A 20,518-nucleotide genomic window follows, 5' to 3' on the forward strand; every position below is an offset into this window, starting at 1 on the left:
AGGAAAAACATTTTCTTATCTACTAGTACTTCAGTCCTACAGTAATAGGGTTATGAGGTACCTGACAATTTAAATTCCATCCTAACACATTTGGTTCTGCCAGAATGTGTTTTCATTCTGCATTTTGGTTAGACCAAGGCAGCAGAATTAGGAAACATTCTTCCACCCAAAGCAGTTTGGTCACAGCACTACACGAGGGTGAAAAGAAGAGCTTTGTGCATGTACTCAGCATTAGATACAGCTGAGTACTGCAAAAAGTTTTTCTTAACACATATTCAGACTTTCACAAGAACACAACCCATGTGCAACAGATGTGGGTGGACGTAGTACTTAGTAAAATTCAGAAAAACTATAAACACTATATCTCCATATTATTTAGATGAAAGTCCTTCATACACATGCATTGCTAATAATTGGATTTATTCTATTTAGCTCAGTAAAGCATCCTTAATTTATCTTACTTCAAGACTAAACATGTATTTTACCTCTACTTTAAAATGCTGTGTCAGCTTGCCATTGCTTAAGTGTATTTGTCCATCTCCAAACGGTGATAACCTTTAGGTGTGAAGAAAAAAAAGTATCGCTCTCAGTATGAACAAACATCTTTGGCACGTTTTTATTTAATAACAAATTTAAACACAAAATAGTTTCAAAACCAAACATATGTAATAAGATGATCTAAATCAAATTTACCAGGACAGATCTCTTTTCCAAACCAGGATAGGATGGTGGCTTAAACATTCCCTACAGCATTGTCTAAGTTAACCAAGATTCTCAAAAAGGTACAACTCATGAAAATATTTAAATCCAGGTCAAGACTCTGTAAATTCTTCTTCAGTCCTATTGTAATGTAGTAGTTTGTCTTCTAATCCACAGTTGTCTATCAACTGCGCAAGGCTTAATTTCCTGCCATCCATAGACAAAGCTGATTGCAGCTCATAAAGTAACAACTGGCTACTGCTTCGCCACTTTGTGATCAGAGATTTCAACTGGGACAAGTTATTCTGAAATAGAAGAGAAAAAATCAAGTCATAAAAACGGGCTATGCTTCTAACTAAATATGCATACATTTTTGAGTCACCTGAGAGTTGTTGGTATATTACAAAGACTCCCTTAAATCTGACTGAATTGAATTTTGATTCTAGCATCATCTGCATTAGAATTTAACTGACAATATAGCTTATTCTCTCCTACTGGATTTGAGATGCAAAGTAAAGTAAAATTATGTTTTGTCAGGAAACTTAGATTTGCCCTAATGGGATAACGGAAGAATTAGGAATGCAAACTTAGTGAGCTTAATACCACTGTGGTGTTTATATTCATGTTATTAAATACTTTTATATAACTCAAAATAAGCCCTAAACTCAAGTGCCTCCTACACTTGCTGTCCTTAGTGAGTACTAACAAATGAAAAACAGTTCTATTATTAAAATTTTTAGTATTTCTTAATGGTTTTTCTTTAATTTCCAAGTAGTTACAAGTAATGGGACAAGTGTTTGAAACCTTCTCACCTTTGATCTGTACATTTTGACCAGTTTTAATCTCCGAAGAAGCTCTTCTTTCTCTTGTACCTGTTTCTCCAGTTCCACCTTCGCCTCAAGGAGGTCTTGTTTAGTGAGGTTGCCGCTAGCAGAAATAGTCTGTGGAGAATTCTGTGGTACAGAACTGTTGCCAGTTGATTTAGGGATATCAAAATCACCATCCTCGAGGCGTTTTTTCAAATGTGTACATTCTTCAAAATTTTTTTTCAGGTTTTCACGTGCTTCTGGAAATCTGGCACAGGTTCCTTCCATGGAAGATGATGCTTCTTCTGGAGTACAGACATTTTCTTCAGTGTCCACTTTGAGACGCTTTGCCACAGTGTAATAGGAATTAAATGAATATCTTGTTTTCCTTAATCGCTCTTTAAGTGCTTCACTCATGACCTCAAAAAGGCACAAAAATTAAGCTTTAGAAAACCGTCATCTACATCATATTAAATGTGCTGGGGGAGACTTCAAAATATCTTCCAGGGAACAATAAACTAAACCACCCCCAGCAGATTCATGACTATATTTTAAAATATCTCCAGTGATGAAAATTCCACAACCTCCTTAGATATTTTTAATTCTAAGAAAAGCAAATCAGGGAAACGCAAGAGACATAAAAGCCTTAGGCGCCACTATGGCACAGATGCTTCATACCCTCCTTAATGCATGCGTGCATATTTATAAATCTGTGCAGATATGGATATGACCTTCATTTTCAAGTTTGACCCAACTGCCCTTTAGACTGTAAATAAGCTCCTTGGTCAGGGAATGAGTCTACCAACTCTGCTGTATTGTGCGCTCCAAAGTGCTTCATACAGTGCCCTGCACACAGTATGCACTCAAATATGTTTGTACAGATTTATTGCTCTATTTATTTTACTTGTACATATTTTCTATTTATTTTCTTCATGATGTGCATCTAGCTTAATTTCTATTTATTCTGATGACTTGACACCTGTGCACGTTTTGTTTTGTGATCCGTCTCCCCCTTCTAGACTGTGAGCCTATTGTTGGGTAGGGACCGTCTCTATATGTTGCCAACTTGGACTTCCCAAGCGCTTAGTACAGTGCTCTGCACACAGTAAGCACTCAATAAAAACGATTGAATGAATGAATGAATAAAAGACCAACTCATGACCAAGATTTCCAGCTGTAGACTTTGCACATAGAGATAGGTTCATGTTAGGCTGTGGGTGCAGGGGTGTCTTGCTCTGGATTTGTTTTATAAAGTTCTTATTTTAAAATGTACATCCTGGAATCTGTGATCTTGGCAGAGTCTTTGCTCAAAGGAAGTAACCTTCCTTCCCCCAATTGCTGCCCTCCAGGACGGTGTGCCTTGGGAGGTGCTCTTCCAACAGTCCTTCCCTATGTTACCTTGTTTGAGGCTGTTCTGCCTTTAAATAATTTACCCTCCTGGTTTACATATGCCCCTTTTCACTTCACCATACAACAGCTATATAGGAAACCTTTCATCATCCATTCTCCTCTCATGTCCTATTCCAAAGGGTCGCAATGGTGGGAGCATTGCTTAAATACCAGAAGCTGACTTCATTGCTGGCAATCGTGTTCAGCCATTTGATGTTTAGTACAGTTCATTCATGACACTAGTGAGACTGTTCAAGAAGCTGGATGTATTTTCTGTAGATGGTCCGGATCACATAGCCATACAGAAGTTTGAACATCATCGTAACCTTTAAGGCCTCCAAATTCATATAAAGATTTGTTCTCTGTTGTTGCCAGGCTGGCTTGCCATTCATCTTCCCCTCTGCATAGCTTAATAATAATGATGGTATTTGTTAAGCACTTACGTGCAAAGCACTGTTCTAAGAACTGGGCTAGATACAAGGTGTTCAAGGTTGTCCCACATGGGGCTCACAGTCTTAATCCACATTTTACAGATGAGGGAACTGAGGCACAGAGAAGTTAAGTGACTTGCCCAAAGTCACACAGCTAAGTGGCAGAGTCAGGATTAGAACTCACAACCTCTGACTCCCAAGCCTGGGCTCTTTTCCACTGAGCCACGCTGCTTCTCCTTATTTTAAGATTACGATTCTCCTAATCTTAAACGAATACTCTTGTTGACCACACCTATATTCTACTAGCCCCAAATTCTGCCTATGTCTTTTCCCTATTTCTCAATGGTCAAAGTTAGAAGAGCAGAGCTTAGTAAATAGCAGTTGATTACTTCAAATAAGCATTAGCTATTCTGGTATTTTTCTCTGCTTTTAATATGTGAAATTTGTATTTCCTTACAAGATATTACAAGTCTTAATATTGCCGTCTTCCTACCCATTATCCCGTAGCAAGATCAGAAAGGGGTGATATTTTGAGAAGTAACATGGCCTGATGGATACAGCATGGGTTTGGGAGTCAGAAGGACGTGGGTTCTAATCCCAGTGCTGCCCCTTGTCTGCCATGTGATCTTGGGCACTTAATTTTTCTGTGCCCCAATTACCCCATCTGTAAAATGGGGATTCAGTCTGTGAGCCCCATGTCAAATGTGGACTGTGTACAACCTGATTAGCTTGTTACCTACCCCAGTGCTTAGTACAGTGTAGCAAAAACAGGGATGCAGCATGGCCTAGTGGGTAGAGCACAGGCCTGGGAGTTAGAAGGTCATAAATTCTAATCCCGGCTCCACCACTTGTCTTCTGTGTGGCCCTGGACAAGTCACTTCACTTCTATGTGCCTCAGTTACCCCATCTGTAAAATGGGGATTAAGACTGTGAGCCCCATGCAGAACAGGTACTGTGTCCAACCCGATCTGCTTGTAGCCATCCCAGTACTTAGTACAGTGCCTGGCACATAGTATGTGCTTAATGCTTAATACCATTATTAGTATTAATAATAATAAACACCACACCAAAAAAATAGATTCCAATCATTTGGACCCAAACTCACCTGAGTAATTTGAAGATAATCATTGCCTCCAAAATCCCAGCTACTTATCCGGCCAGATACAAGTTTCTAGTCCTCACCCATCACCCAATTCATTAAGGCCAAGCCTACTTACTGGCAAAAAGAGAGTTCTATTTTGGCTTCAATTACTTATTTAACAAATGTGACATTTCCTACCTTTTTCCCTGAGCTCTGTAGAGGACCTGTGGATCCATAGCCCTTTGGAGTGCAAGGTAAGGAAACAGCTTTGTCTGATGGACTGTCCATCTCAAGGGGGGGGGAAGAAAAATTGCTCTAGGGAGAAAAAAAATATTTGCTTTAGGAACAAAAGTAAATATAGAAGATATGTAGACACATAACAAACCTGCATTACTGTAAACCATTAGTACTTCAATTTTTCACAAAAGTGCAAACTCTTAATGAATGAACCCACCTCTCGAAGTCAGAATTTTTCCAGGATGTGAAATTTGAACCAAAGATGAATAGGGCCTAAACCCTCATTCATGGAATATAATATTGAGAAGGAGTGTGGTCTAAGAGAAAAAGCACAGGCCTAATAGTCAAAGGAGCTGGGCTTAGAAAACCCAGCTCTGCCACTTGCCGGGTGGGTAACTTTCAGCAAGGGATTAAATTCCTCTTCTCTCTCTTGCTTAATCGATCAATTAATGGTATTTATTCAGCACTACTGTGCATACAGCACTGTACTAAATGTTCCTTTAGACTGTGAACCCCATCTAGCATGGATTGGGTACTACCTGATTATCTTGTATCTACCCCAGCCTTTACTACTGCATTTGACACACAGTGAGCACTTAAATACCATAACTAATACTATCTGTAATAATAATGATGGCATTTATTAAGCGCTTACTATGTGCAAAGCACTGTTCTAAGCACTGGTAATAATGATGGCTCATTTGACCACTTTTTTTTTTTAGAGAGAAACCAAAGGGTTGACATTTTACAGATAACTCAACCAGTATTTATACTCATTGCTGGACAGACTGGAAATAACTAAGTCCTCCTGGATCATTAATTTCATTTCTATAGAATTTACAGATTGCTGACAACCCTTGCAAGTAAACACACTTACTTTTTTCAACCGTAAAATATTATCCCATTCAATTATTTCTGGAACACACAATTTTTTCTGGGAAGTCAGGTTCTGTGGGCTGAGAGCAGCATTTGATGAGAAACTGAACTGGCATCCCACATCAATCAATCAATCAATCAATCGTATTTATTGAGCGCTTACTGTGTGCAGAACACTGTACTAAGCGCTTGGGAAGTACAAGTTGGCAACACATCTAACACAAGAGAAAGGAAGCACCTGGTATGAACCAAAAATGAGTGATCGGAATCAATTGGTGGAATAACCTACTTTGTGCCAGGTGAGGAAGCAGCTTTGCTGGAGTTTCTATTGGAAAGTTACTCCTGGTGATGCAATATGGAAGACACTGGGACCTTTGGGAATAAAAAGAGAGTTGGTTAAAATGGGATTTTTCTACTATCGAGTCACAAGATAGTAAACAAGGCGCTTCCTTCCAAAAACTGAAGCAAAGGGTACATTTCTAATAACAACCCCTATGATTCAATAGAGCTGGGAAGCAACAAGGCCTAGTGGAAAGAGTATAGGCCTCAAAGTCAGAAGACCTGGGTTCTAATCCTAACTGCCATGTACGTGCTGTGTGACCTTGGATGTCACTTAACTTTTCTGTGCCTCAGTTCCCTCAACTGCAAAAGGGGGATTCACTATCTGCTCTCCTTCCTACCAAGACTGTGAGCTCAGTAGGGATCCCAATGAGCTTCTATGTACGCCAGCGCATAGGACAGTGCTTGGCACATTGTAAACGCTTAAGAGAAGCAGCAGAGCTCAGTGGAAGGAGCCCAGGCTTGGGAGTCAGAGGTCGTGGGTTCTAATCCCAGCTCCGCCACTTGTCAGCTGTGTGACTTCAAGCATTTAGTACAGTGCTCTGCATACAGTAAGCACTCAATGAATACGACTGAATGAATGAATGACTTTGGGCAAATCACTTCGCTTCTCTGTGCCTCAGTTCCCTCATCTGTAAAATGGGGAGACTGTGAGACCTACATGGGACAACCTGATCACCTTGTATCCCCCCCAGCACTTAGAACAGTGTTTGGCCCATAGTAAGTGTGCTCTGCACACGGTAATAATAATGGCATTTATTAAGCACTATGTGCAAAGCACTCTTCTAAGCGCTGGGGAGGTTACAAGGTGATCAGGTTGTCCCACGGGGGGCTCACAGTCTTAAGCCCCATTTTACAGATGAGGTAACTGAAGTCCAGAGAAGTGAAGTGACTGGCCCAAAGTCACACAGCTGACAATTGGTGGAGCCGGGCTTTGAACCCATGACCTCTGGGCACTCAATAAATACAACTGAATGAATGAATGAACAAGTGCCATTATTATTATTAATAATAAATAACACCATTACTATTATTATTCCTCATGGCATTCATTCAATTGTATTTATTGAGCGCAGCGTGGCTCAGTGGAAAGAGCCCGGGCTTTGGAGTCAGAGGTCATGGGTTCAAATCTCCGCTCCGCCAATTGTCAGCTGTGTGACTTTGGACAAGTCACTTCACTGGGCCTCAGTTCCCTCATCTGTAAAATGGGGATTAAGACTGTGAGCCCCCCCGCAGTGGGGCAACCTGATCACCTTGTAACCTCCCCAGCGCTTAGAACAGTGGTTTGTACATAGTAAGCGCTTAATAAATTCTATTAATCAATCGTATTTATTGAGCGCTTACTATGTGCAGAGCACTGTACTAAGCGCTTGGGAAGTACAAATTGGCAACATATAGAGACGGTCCCTACCCAACAGTGGGCTCACAGTCTAAAAGGGGGAGACAGAGTACAAAACCAAACATACTAACAAAATAAAATAAATAGAATAGATATGTACAAGTAAAATAGAGTAATAAATATGTACAAACATATTATTAATATTATTATTATTATGTGTGCAGAGCATTGGACTAAGCCCTTGGAAAGAACAATTCGAGTGCTTGGCCTCAGGCTGGGGCAAACTTCCGGCCTTTTGGCATTGGCATTTCTAGACTGTGAGCCCACTGTTGGGTAGGGACTGTCTCTATATGTGCCAAACTTGTACTTCCCAAGCGCTCAGTACAGTGCTCTGCACACAGTAAGCGCTCAATAAATATGATTGATTGCTCCCCAAAATGGGGCACCCAGGGTGGGTACCCCGATGGCCTGGAACCGGGCCTTGGCTCTGGTGGGGAGACCCACCACCATCATCATCATCATCGTCAATCGTATTTATTGAGCGCTTACTATGTGCACAGCACTGTACTAAGCGCTTGGGAAGTACAAATTGGCAACATAGAGAGACAGTCCCTACCCAACAGTGGGCTCACAGTCTTAAAGGGGGAGACAGAGAACAAGACCAAACATACTAACAAAATAAAATAGAATAGATATGTACAAATAAAATAGAGTAATAAATCTGTACAAACATATATACATATATACAGGTGCTGTGGGGAAGGGAAGGAGGTAAGATGGGGGGATGGAGAGGGAGGAAGGGGCTCAGTCTGGGAAGGCCTCCTGGAGGAGGTGAGCTCTCAGCAGGGCCTTGAAGGGAGGAAGAGAGCGAGCTTGGCGGAGGGGCAGACCCCCACCCCCGTCCTGAACCGCCCAGAGTGGCTAATGTTCGCCCATTAATGGCCCTCAGGCTCGCCCTGCCATTACCACAGCCGCCATTGACGAAGGGCGGGGGGCGAAAGGGGAGCGAAAGAAAGCGCGCGCCCGGCCGGGGGCGCGGCAGCGGGCGATCCGATTGGTGGACGTGCCCTGTGACGTAAGGACGTCGGGCGGCCTCGGCCCGAAGAGGAGGCCTCTGAGGGAAGAGGGCGGGCCCTGTCATGGCGGATTGGGGCCCTGCCAGCCTGCCCCCCTGTCAGGCCCTAATGGCGGCTTTGGGAGGAGCCACAAATAGGGTTCAGAGGCTCCCTACGCGTCCTCAAATTAGTTTAGGATTTTTCTGCGCGCATTTCCCCCCCCATCTTACCTCCTTCCCTTCCCCACAGCACCTGTATATATGTTTGCACATATTTATTTTACTTGTACATATCTATTCTATTTATTTTATTTTGTTAGTATGTTTGGTTTTGTTCTCTGTCTCCCCCTTTTAGACTGTGAGCCCACTGTTGGGTAGGGACCGTCTCTAGATGTTGCCAATTGGTACTTCCCAAGCGCTTAGTACAGTGCTCTGCACATAGTAAGCGCTCAATAAGTACGATTGATGATGATGATTAGTGAAGCTGTGTGGCTTAGTGGAAAGAGCCCGGGCTTGGGAGTCAGAGGTCGTGGGTTCAAATTCCGCCTCCACCAATTCATTCATTCAATCGTATTTATTGAGCGCTTACTGTGTGCAGAGCACCATACTAAGTGCTTGGGAAGTACAAGCTAGCTCTCTTTCTCCCTTCAAGGCCCTACTGAGAGCTCACCTCCTCCAGGAGGCCTTCCCAGACTGAGCCCCTTCCTTCCTCTCCCTCTCGTCCCCCTCTCCATCCCCCCATCTTACCTTCTTCCCTTCCCCACAGCACCTGTATATATGTATATATGTTTCATTCATTCATTCAATTGTATTTATTGAGCACTTACTGTGTGCAGAGCACCGTACTAAGCGCTTGGGAAGTACAAGCTAGCTCTCTTTCTCCATGCAAGGCCCTACTGAGAGCTCACCTCCTCCAGGAGGCCTTCCCAGACTGAGCCCCTACCTTCCTCTCCCCCTCGTCCCCCTCTCCATCCCCCCCATCTTACCTCCTTCACTTCCCCACAGCACCTGTTTATATGTATATATGTTTGTACATATTTATTACTCTATTTATTTTACTTGTACCTATCTATTCTATTTATTTTATTTTGTTAGTATGTTTTGTTTTGTTCTCTGTCTCCCCCTTTTAGACTGTGAGCCCACTGTTGGGTAGGGACCGTCTCTATATGTTGCCAACTTGTACTTCCCAAGCGCTTAGTACAGTGCTCTGCACACAGTAAGCGCCCAATAAATATGATTGATGATGATGATAATGATGATGCACACAGTAAGTGCTCAATAAATATGATTGATTACAAGTCGGCAACATATGGAGACGATTGTCAGCTGTGTGACTTTGGGCAAGTCGTTTAACTTCTCTGGGCCTCAGTTAATAATAATGATGGCCTTTATTAAGCGCCTACTATGTGCCAAGCACTGTTCTAAGCGCTGGGGAGGTTGCAAGGTGATCGGGTTGTCCCACAGGGGGCCCACAGTCTTAATCCCCATTTTACAGATGAGGTAACTGGCCCAGAGAAGTGAAGTGACTTGCCCAAAGTCACACAGCTGACAATTGCCAGAGCTGGGATTTGAACCCATGACCTCTGACTCCAAAGCCCGGGCTCTTTTCCACTGAGCCACACTGCTTCTGACAGTTACCTCATCTGTAAAATGGGGATGAAGACTGTGAGCCCCACGTGGGACAGCCTGATCACCTTGTATCCTCCCCAGTGCTTAGAACAGTGCTTGGCACATAGTAAGTGCTTAACAAATGCCATTAATGTTATTATCATTATTATTATTAGTGAAGCCCTGTGGCTTAGCAGAAAGAGCCCGGGCTTGGGAGTAAGAGGTCGTGGGTGCTAATCACGGTCCTGCCACTTGTCAGCTGTGTGACTTTGGGCAAGTCACTTAAATTTTCTGGGCCTCAGTTACCTCATCTGTAAAATGGGGATTAAGACTGCGAGCCCCATGTGGGACAGCCTGATCACCTTGTATCCTCCCCAGCGCTTAGAACAGTGCTTGGCACATAGTAAGTGCTTAACAAATACCACTATTATTATTATTAGCCCCCACAGTGCTTGAGGCCATTTTACTGACAAGGGGGAGCCCCCTTAGCCCGCCCATCTTGAGGTCTAAAAATCTTGCTTTTCCTTGTTCTTACTGCAGATTCAGCTTCAGTAACGCTGAATTTTCAAGTTCTCCTAAAGGAGGGTAAAAATCCTCAAATTAGGACGAATTCCATTGGCCATATTCTTAAGCGCTACCATCTGCCATGAAAAATCAAGTCAAAAGGACTCTAAATTCCAGTGCTTAGAACAGTGCTTTGGCACATAATAAGCACTTAACAAATACCATCATTATTATTATTACTGAGGTTTAGCAAAAGAAAGATAAAAATTGTGTAGGACAGCATTTAAAATGCTTGTCCGAATATAATTTCTATACTTTGGGCTGCTCTCATTTTGCTCGATCACTCTAATGGTATTTAGTGGTGTTTGGTGTTGGTCAATGTTCAATGAATAAAGCCACCTTGTCAAGACCAGGCAAAGGGAGTGGGAATGTGGGAATGATATGGGGGAGATGGAGGTTGGGTGAACCCTGGGCCGCACGGAGGAGAGTAGCAGATCACTTATAACACTATGGACAGTTCATACACATGAGCTAAAGTTGGTCAAGTTAGTTACCTGGACTGCTGCTCCAATGTGAACTTCCTTCTTCTACTCCCTGGGAACGCCTGATCGCTGCCACTTTTGATCTGTCCGCAAAAATGTTTGAAGGTCAGTAATTTTTATTCCTACCGTTTGCAAAATAATGCTCTCACTATTGGCCACCCTGGTTATGTGGCTCCCAGGAGTCTTCAAAAGACAGTGGTTGTCAAGAATATTCATGTCCATTTTTTGGCCTACGTAATTGAAAGTTTCTGTTGGAAACATTTGACCTCCCCTTGTTCTAATCTTGGAATCTTTTACTGCTCAAAAGACCTGCCAAAATGTGATTCTATAACCTAATTGAAGGAGCTGGAGACGGTGGCATAAGCCCCTGGAGTTACGTGGTAGGGATCAGTAAGGCTTGGGACCTAAAAGTAAGCTATTTGGAGGAAAACACATAAGCAGGAGGCAATATATTTGCCAGAGGTCTTTCCCCTGTACCAGCTCTGTCATTTTATTGAATTCCATTGGGGAATGATTTTGGGATTCCCAGATTTAATCATTGATTGAGTTCCATATCTCCTCTGATCACTAGATGCAAAAAATAAACATAGCAACAAGGTTGTGGCGTTGTGACACTGTTGTTACTCACATCACTGAGCCGCAACTCCCATTTTTTAAAGTAATATTTCCTTTTGCTCATTTACTGACATCAGATGATCTCACTGAAATATAGCATGATTAATCCTAAAACATAAAGGACAGTGCAGTCTCTGCATATTCTTTGGTGCCTGAAGCAGAAAGGTGGATGTTTTTATGCTTCCAAAACCCAGCTACTCCAGAAGGTTCCAGAGTATTTCACATTATAATGCCAGCCTGGGGCGGTGTTTTTGCTGGCTGTGCTGATGAAAACAGAATTTGCGCCATGCAAGTGTTCTGACTTGATTATTGTTGTGGGAGTTATATGAAAATTCAATTTTGTAGGCCAAAGTTTCAAAGGGCCTCTGAAAATTTACCTGGAAAATCTGTTCTTGCATATTTTTGTTTACAGATCTTTGGAATCTAGGCACTTTAAGCCTGGCTTTAAAAAAAAAATCTACAAGAGCTCTCTCTTCCTCCCCTCCCCACCTCATGCCATTTAAGACGTTATTTTCTAATCACCCAACAAAAACCGACCTTTTCTTGTCACAGCTGAAATCCTGAGGCTCAGGCAAATGTAAGCCTCCAACTGTGTGAGAAAATGTGGGCATTTGTTCTTACCTTCACAGATTTCAGGGATGTTGCATAAAATCTTGGGATTATTTTAGTGTGTACTTGGTCTGACTTTAGTAAGGTGGGGAAAAGTGTTGGCTTTTCTTATAAAATTCACTGGCGTTCATAAGAATGCTTTCCTGGAGGGGAAATATGGTCACTAACAGCCCAAAGTCTTAGGCCCCTAATTATAAAGTAAATTGTAAGTGTGCCACTACTTATTAAAGTCCGTACATCAGGCCATTTTGTTTTATATTCATCTAGTGCCTCAGGCTCTGTAGATTTCCTTTGCACTTTATTAATTAATGGGGAGTGGTAGAACTCGGTATGCCTATTCTCCGGCCAGGTCTATGATTACCTTAGGTGTGGTTATGACATGCCAATCAGCTCTATGAGGTAATGAAAAAAATGGGGAGGAAGGCCGGGATCAACAGCTCTTTCATTTTTTTTTCCCCCTGCTAAAAAATAGTTTGTTCATTTTGTAGAAAACTCCAGCATTGCCTAATTTTAATTTAATCAGACATGTGGAATCCCCAAATAATTGACAAGTCAATTGCGGGTCCAAGGAGACTGTCATTTGGATCAGAAATCATCTGAGAGAATCAATCACATAATTAAAGAGACCTGACTTGCTGCCTTGATTCTTCCCCGCTCCCAGACCTGCGGGATTTATGTACATATCTGTAATTTATTTGTATTGATATGTGTCCTCCCCCCTTTAGACTGTAAGTTCATCATGGTCAGGGAATGTGCCTTATTATTGGTGTATTGTACTCTCCCAAGCACTCAGTACAGAGCTCTTCACACAGTAAGTGCTCAATAAATATGACTGAATGAATGAATCTGCATTCATTTCTTTAACCAACAAAATAGATATGAAATTGTCTTTGCTAACTTAACTTTGGATCCACCTTTGGTACTAGAAGTAAATTTGGTTTCAGAGAGGACTCCCCGTGGCTAACGCTCATGAATATATGTGAACTTAATTTGGGGGGGCCATTCTAGTTGTAAATATTTTTATGGTTGTTGCCTCCATTAGAGTGAAAACTCCCCGGGAGCAACAAATACATTACTTCCCAAGTGCCTAGTACGGTGCACAGCCCCAAGCGAGGATTCAATAAATGCCATTCCTACTACTACTGGATGTCATTTCATTCATTCAGTCGTATTTATCGAGCGCTTACTGGGTGCAGAACACTGTACTGAGCGCTTGGGAAGTAATTTTACAGTTATTCTCCTTTTCTCTTGGGAGAATTTTTTCAATAGTCAGATTTTATGTTGCTTTCCAAAGTGATGTCTCCACCAGCCCTACTCTGTATACCCTTGATGGTGACCATTGACTGCTAGTTGAAGGCCTACTTTTAGCTCTTTTAGCTCAAACTAGGTATGAGTTTCCTGAAGCATTCCTATCCAGAAAAGGACAGATCCTAAAGCCGGGGCCAGATTAATCCAGGGGCTTTAGGGGCAGTAACCCTGGGCCTTAATGGGGGAGACACCTCACAAGGTGTCTAACTAGGAGGGCCAAAGTCTTGCAGGGTGGCTGGCCCCATTCCGTAGTGCAAGGGAGTGGTATTGCCTCTATTGCTGTATTGTACTTTCCAAGTGCTTAGGACAGTGCTCTGCACACAGTAAGCTCTCAATAAATATGATTGAATGAATGAATGAATATGAGGTTAGAGTAGGATCAGGGCAAAGCCAGGAAGATGCTCTCCAATGACATCATACACAGTGGGGTGTAATATATCATGGCAGGGGTCCCATAAAATCCGTTAGCCCTAAGGCCTAAGAGAGGTTTAGTCCAGCCCTGCTTAGAGCCCTCTTGTTTCATGAGCTATCCTTGGTAAAATTATCCATGTGCATCCCCTGTTTTTTTTCACTTCTTTAGGATCTTCAGATCCCATGAAAAATTTAAGGGCTGTGCATTCAAAGAGTTCTTTTTTTTTTGAAGGCATGTTACCAATCCTGTTTTAATCTGTTTTAATCTGCCCAAGCCAGGATGAACAAGAGAGGGTTTGATTCATAACTCCATTATAAAAGAGGACTCCGATCCAGATATCAGGTAAATTGGGGAGTGAATTGCCCTCAGGGAATCATTTCAGACTACATGAGTGGGTAAAAGTCACAATGAGGAGATGCTCATGAAAGGCACTGAATAAGCCTCTCCCTATCAGGCAACTGAATAAATGGCTTGGGAACTGCTAGGAAGGAGGGACTGCTGAGCAAGAGAATGAATAACTCTTTTCACTTCGGAGCATTGTACCCCCCCACCAGCCTTAATACACTAGTCCATTTCTCCGAACCCACAGGCAGCAGAGAAACAGTCGTTTATGATTCACTCCATTTATTGGGTGGAGCTCCTGTTGAATAACTGATTGATTCAAGGATGAGAAGTCGTGTGAAGAGGGAAGGCAATAAAAATACTGCTGAAGGCCATAACTTCCATTAGCATTTTCCGACTTATTTATCTAATCAGAAACGTTAACCTGAGTGTACTTGGAGGAAAAAAGACGTAGGGTGTCAGCAAATCACTAAGCAACAGGACGTGCCCTGTAATTATCTACAACAGCATTGAGTTTGGGGAGATAATTTATATCTTCATGCATGGTAATTTCTCATGTTCTAGAACTTCAGTTTGAGGTCCCTGCAGTGAAGCAAATATCACTTTCTCCTTGGCTTTGCATAGAAATATATTTAGCTATGTCATGAATGTATGTAAAGCCAATGGCCAGGACTTTTGAAGATCTCGGCTCTTTCAAAGTCCTGTATAAACCCTCACATCCCCAATTTGACCTCCCTTTGGAGATGCCTGTGTGCTTGGGTCTGTACTCTTTAAACAGTTTGATATTTGCCCAATTCCCAGCACCACAGCATTTAGGCACATATTCCTGTGTAATTTCTTTTAACATCTGTCTTCCCCTCTAACTGCACGCTCCTTTTGGGCAGGGATTGTGTCTACTTACTCTTATTGTATTATGTACCTACCCAAATGCTTAGTAAAGTGTTCTGCACATAGTTAGCACTCAATAAATACCACTGACTGAGTGATTGACCAAATGATGCTGCTTCTTCCAGTCCAGTGGAGGAAGGAAGTTCATTGATATGTGGTGTCAGTGATGATGCCCTAATATTTCCAGGCGTGCTTTTGACCTTTTTAGTTATTTTTCTTTTTTATTATTATTTTCTTTAGGATTCTTTCCAGTGAAATACAGGTAGTAAGCATAGGCACAGGCACCATTTGACTTCTAGACTGTGAGCCCGTTGTTGGGTAGGGACCGTCTCTATATGTTGCCAACTTGTACTTCCCAAGTGCTTAGTATAGTGCTGTGCACACAGTAAGCGCTCAATAAATACAGTTGAATGAATGAATTTGACCGAAAGAAGCACTCGGAGGTGGGGAAATTTGGGTGCAGGGTGCTAACATCAGATCTGCTCCCCAAGCCTACCCACTGAGTGGAAGGAGGAGTAAATCCGTGGAGGTAAATTGAGGAAACAGTCCCTTACCAAAGACAACCAACCACTGATTGCTTGATTAGTTTATATCCTCAGGATAAGTGGAGGGAATAATCCTACCCAAAGGCAAGTTGAATCTGGCTCAGGCAGGGCCCTGAGCCGAGATTGTGTATATACCTTTTATATCTCTATTCAACTGTACATTTATTTTGACTCTTACTGTAGTAGAGGTTTGGCTGCTCCCATTAGAGTGTAAGGACCTTGTGGACAGTGACATCAACATAATCAAGTTCCTGGTTTGACTCATTAATGGTAAATTTCTTTATTAGCCAGATAGTGAGTTATTTTTGAGCAATGGGAAGCTCTCCTGGAAAGGGGCAGGGGAAATAGACTAGAAATTCATAGTAGGTCTCCTTTGGGATTGTGCTCAAACTAAATTGTTTTGTAACCCAAGATAGGATGAAGAGCATGCAAATCCTGAATCAAAGTTTGAATCTTGGATTCCTTCAGAGATTAGATCGTCGATTCTTAGCAAAGTATCTTTAATCAATATTCTAATTCTCTGTCTTCTGGTATAAGTTTTGTGGTTTTTATTTGACTTTGAATTCACTATCTGTCAGACATTTTTTTAAGGGTATAAAATTCCTGATCTCTTCTTGCTAAGCAGGGATGTTCTTCCATTAAATAATAATTCACTAAAAGTATTCTCCTGCCCATGTGAGAGGGAACAATTACTTGGCCTTGGTCTCTTTTCCATCATGTACCCACCCAGCCTCTCTCCCTGAACATTTCAGGGTTCATTTTCCCGTGCTTGTTGTAGCCTGATAATCTTTTGAGAATGTACACCCTGTTATGAGCACTGGAAACACAAAAATCAACCCCTTCATTCACAAGTGTATAGCCTTAAGGATCTGCTAGCCCTTCAATTATGTCATACCGGGAAGTTAACGCCTACCTGTGAAGAAACACTTGCTCGATGGCAGACATCAGCTCATGATGCCTGAACTATGAAGAACATGGGTTTAGTTATTAAAGGGCAGGCAACTAATCATGTTCACATTTGTTAAGCAAACACCCATGAAGATATAAGTTCAAAGCTGTCCACAGGTAAAGTAAGTGAGCCCTGCAACAGCTTGGCATTATCTGTAATGTTTTCCTAGCCTGCCTTTTGGCCACTGAAAGAGGGTATTTTGAACCTGCACGTACAAGTTTAATACTCTGGTAAGGCTGACAGATCTTTAATATCAAAAAACAGTAATTAGTATGAAGTATTGTGCAATTAAGCCACACCAAAAAACCCTGAGCTTGGAAGTTCTGGCAACATTTTCTGATCCAAAAAAAGAAGAAAGAAATGAAATTTGAGCTCTGACTTTTTCAATAGGTATAGGGAGGTGTGAATACAGGCTTTTTCTTACTCGAAGAGCTGAATGAGTCTAACTTCTTTAGCCAATTTTCTGCTATTAGGAATTATAGGACCCTCCACTATTGTAAAGTTCAAATGTTTCAAGGAAAGGAGCTGAGAGATGTTTCATTGAAAAAAAAGCAATCAGTGATATGCACATCAGCTACAGGGAGATTGAGCCTCAAGGTAATTTGATTCTAATAAGTGAATATTCTTTCCAGATCTCAAAAGAGTAAAGTGGAGGATTCTATAAATTAAGGAAGTTCTTATCAAACCCATGTGAAATATTTGTATAGTACATCATATATCTTTTACTTTAAAAATCATAAATACTCCAGCAAGGAGGAGGACGAGGAGAAGTTTGCTTTTGGCTATCACATTTGTGAATGAATTCAACCAAATTGAAGTAGTTCAACGTTTTAGGTAACCTCAGAGGGCACCCTATAAATCCACTGAGAGGGAGAGAAATGGAGTTAGCTTGTTATAACCCTATAAATGGGAGACATGTTCAGAATTACCACACTTCTTTTTCTTGGAAAGAAAAGAGACTTCATGATGTCGCATTTTAGACATTATTCTTTTTAACAAAGTGTGTTGAGGAAAGGCAGGGTAAAAAATAGATCAGAAATGCCAGTTCACCATGAATCTCCTCTAGTCCAAGAGATGATATGAGTCAAGGCAGAGACATTGTTAAATTCATAATCCAGGTGACTTGGTTTAGAGAAGAGCTTCCCAGCACTTGTCACAGTCCACTGGAGTGACATTAAGAGCTCTCAAATGTGCCCTAAATTTTAGAGGCTTCATCATATTGGATTTCATTTATCTTATGCAAGTAGGTTTCCAAATTCAGGAGCATGCATGTACATAAATTACATCTAGCCATCCTAAAATCACATCTCCTCCAAGAGGCCTTTCCTGACAATGCCCTCATTTCCCCTACTTGCTTCCTTTCTGTATTGCCTATGCACTTGGGTCTGTGTTCTTTAAGCATCTGATATTCCTCCCACCTTCAACCCTACAGTACTTATATACACATGCCTGCACCCTGTCTATTGTATTGTACTCTCCCAAATGCTTAGTACAATGCTCTGCATATAGTAAGCCCTCAGTAAGTATCTTTGATTTATCAACTAACTGATGAAAGATGGTGACACAAAACCAAGGATCTCAACACTGAATTAGGCACCATGCTACCTCAGATGTTACTACACAAGTAGGAACCAGCATTCATATTTGAGAGCATAGCTGCACATTGTGTTCATTGAGCACTCTCTAGATGCGATGCATTCTATGAAATTTGGGAAAGTACAGCACATCAAAGAAAGACATAAAATATATGCAAGTAAAATCATGACTTGCATAGCGCTATCTATTGTGGGTTTCATTCTTACTGAATATAATAGGATGCACTTTTGAGCAACAGGGCAATATCTACTTTCCCCTAACATTCATAAATTATGCATATAATAAATGTATATATGATAAATGTAAATAAACTTTAAACTCCCCTTCGGGCTATGGAAAAATTTATAGGGATTTTAGATCCTGACTTGAGAGTTGATTGATAGCAAATATTGTGAGTGGGTACTTTCCACGATGATTGAATCTTGAAATTAAATGGGGTTCTCTTTTTTTTAGACAGCCTCTGTTGCTGCTCACCTTACATCTTTTTTCTCCTGGGCTAATTAGGCTATGCACAGTAATTTTACTTTATTCTGAACCAGGGCAGGGAGGTAGTGTGATGAAATAGTAAAAATATGGGTTCTAGTTCCAGCTCTGCTTCTGACTTGTTAGCTAACCTTGGGCAGTCTTAACATCTTAAACTCCCTGGGCTTCAGTTTCCCACCTGTAAAATCATGCTATTAAGACCTGCCTCTCTCTATCCCTCAGCAATGTGTGATAACTGATGTGAAACTGTTTTGAAAAAATAGAACGAGTGCAAAACTTCAAGGTATTATTATGGCAGATGCATAGGAGTGGCAGTCAGAAATGAATGAGAAGTATAGGGAAAACCTGTTCGCTTTTGGCCATTGTCATAATGTAACCATTTAAAAGCAAAGATCAAGTCTCTTTTTGTCAGGCAACTGGATGCCATTTGGCAACAAAGAGAAACATATTAGTAGCAAGGAGAAGAATGAGCAAGATATATGCTCATCTTTTGGAGATTACACACGATCACTTTTTGACTCACCTTCCTTTTAGAAGCCCAGAGTAACACTCATTTGTGGCTCATCCTTGACCAGGATTCCGGTATTGCAAGGCGTTGACTGGCATGACTGTTCTGTGGCATGGCAAAAGTAAAGACTGTTCCCAACAGCCCAGAACTCAATCAGTCAATCCAATCGGATAGTATTTAATTGAGCACTTACTGGGCATATGATCTCTGCCCTCAAGGAAGCGTGTTCTCGCGTTGGGTTGAGGCTTGGTACCTTCCTCCTTCATATGTATCCAAAGAATTAATTCACAGTTGTGTTCACTTAGAGAATCCTGATCTGGGCAGGAAGAAAACAGATAAAGGGATGTGACATGAAGGTAATTGCTAGAGCTCACCATGATTTGAGTTGTTTTCATTGCTATAAATGATCTATCCAAGGTGATTCTTATATTGTATTTTCAAAATTTTTAAGCACTTCCTATGTTCCAGGCTTTTTTTAAGCGCTGGGGTAAATACAAGCTGGTCAGGTTGGTCACAGTCCCTGTCCCACATGGGGCTCATGGTCTTAATCCCCATTTTATAGATGAGGTATACTAAGGCACAGATAAGGGAAGTGACTTGCCCATGGTCACACAGCAGGTAAATGGCGGAGCCAGGATTAAAACCCAGGTCCTTCTGACACCCAGGCTCTTTCCATTAGGCAACACTGCTACTCTAATCAGTATCAGTGAACAGACTGTAAATAGCAAGTGGAATGCAATCTCACCACCTTGGCCCACTCTACTGAAGCACGTGGGTAGATCTCGTAGAAGGAAAACATAATTGTCCATAATATTAGCTAACAAAAGCATGGATAACGTTAGGACGATTCCATGAAAGTCTCTATTCTATTGTTCTGTTAATTTGGGCTATCACATAGCTATGAAAACGCTTTGGTCCAAAGGTGGTTAACTGTTATGACTCCTATCACTGGCTGGCTCGCTACTTTTTCTTGCTCTGTGTTGTTTTAAAGTAGATTAAAAAGACTTTGGAGACATGTTCTACTTCCTTTAAAATCCTTTTTCTTTGAAGGCACAGTTGGGATTTTCTTGACTTTTTCTTGAATTCTTGCTCTTTTACTGTTCTCATCGGTTTATTTTTACATATCCTATACTGCCACTGCATTGACACTTGCTGTTTATGACACAAGTACAAACACGAATCAGCATGCTAGGACCTTAGAATAGTCTCTGGGAGAAATGGTACCTTGGTTCTATTAGCAAATAAACCTACATTTCACAACTATCAGTAATAATAATTCTGTGACTTGAGTGTGTGCCCTAGAGTAGACATTTCCTAGGACATCTGTTTTCTCATCAGCCAGTAGAGGAAATAATAAC

At 41.5% G+C, this 20,518-nt stretch overlaps 1 protein-coding gene across 4 annotated transcripts; it reads right to left on the minus strand.

The window, feature by feature from the left end:
• Positions 1-496: 496 nt before the first annotated feature.
• On the minus strand, positions 497-10,936 carry SFR1 (SWI5 dependent homologous recombination repair protein 1). Of its 4 annotated transcripts, XR_005454436.1 has the most exons (6): positions 8,164-8,190; positions 5,809-5,891; positions 4,605-4,721; positions 1,512-1,925; positions 694-1,004; positions 497-555 (listed from the first exon to the last, which is right to left on the minus strand). XR_005454436.1 is itself a non-coding variant. In XM_038758284.1 (5 exons), the coding sequence occupies exons 3-5, from the start codon at positions 4,692-4,694 to the stop codon at positions 813-815; spliced, it is 696 nt and encodes a 231-aa protein (XP_038614212.1). In that variant the 5' UTR covers positions 4,695-4,721; positions 5,809-5,891; positions 10,918-10,936; the 3' UTR covers positions 593-812. The 4 variants fall into 4 exon arrangements, 3 of the variants coding, with proteins under 3 accessions (XP_038614212.1, XP_038614210.1, XP_038614211.1); XM_038758284.1 differs by lacking the exons at positions 497-555; positions 8,164-8,190 and adding an exon at positions 10,918-10,936 and having other exon boundaries at positions 593-1,004; XM_038758282.1 differs by lacking the exon at positions 497-555 and having other exon boundaries at positions 593-1,004.
• Positions 10,937-20,518: the final 9,582 nt, after the last annotated feature.

Source organism: Tachyglossus aculeatus, chromosome 16 (assembly GCF_015852505.1).
Source record: "Tachyglossus aculeatus isolate mTacAcu1 chromosome 16, mTacAcu1.pri, whole genome shotgun sequence".
Lineage (NCBI taxonomy): Eukaryota > Metazoa > Chordata > Mammalia > Monotremata > Tachyglossidae > Tachyglossus > Tachyglossus aculeatus.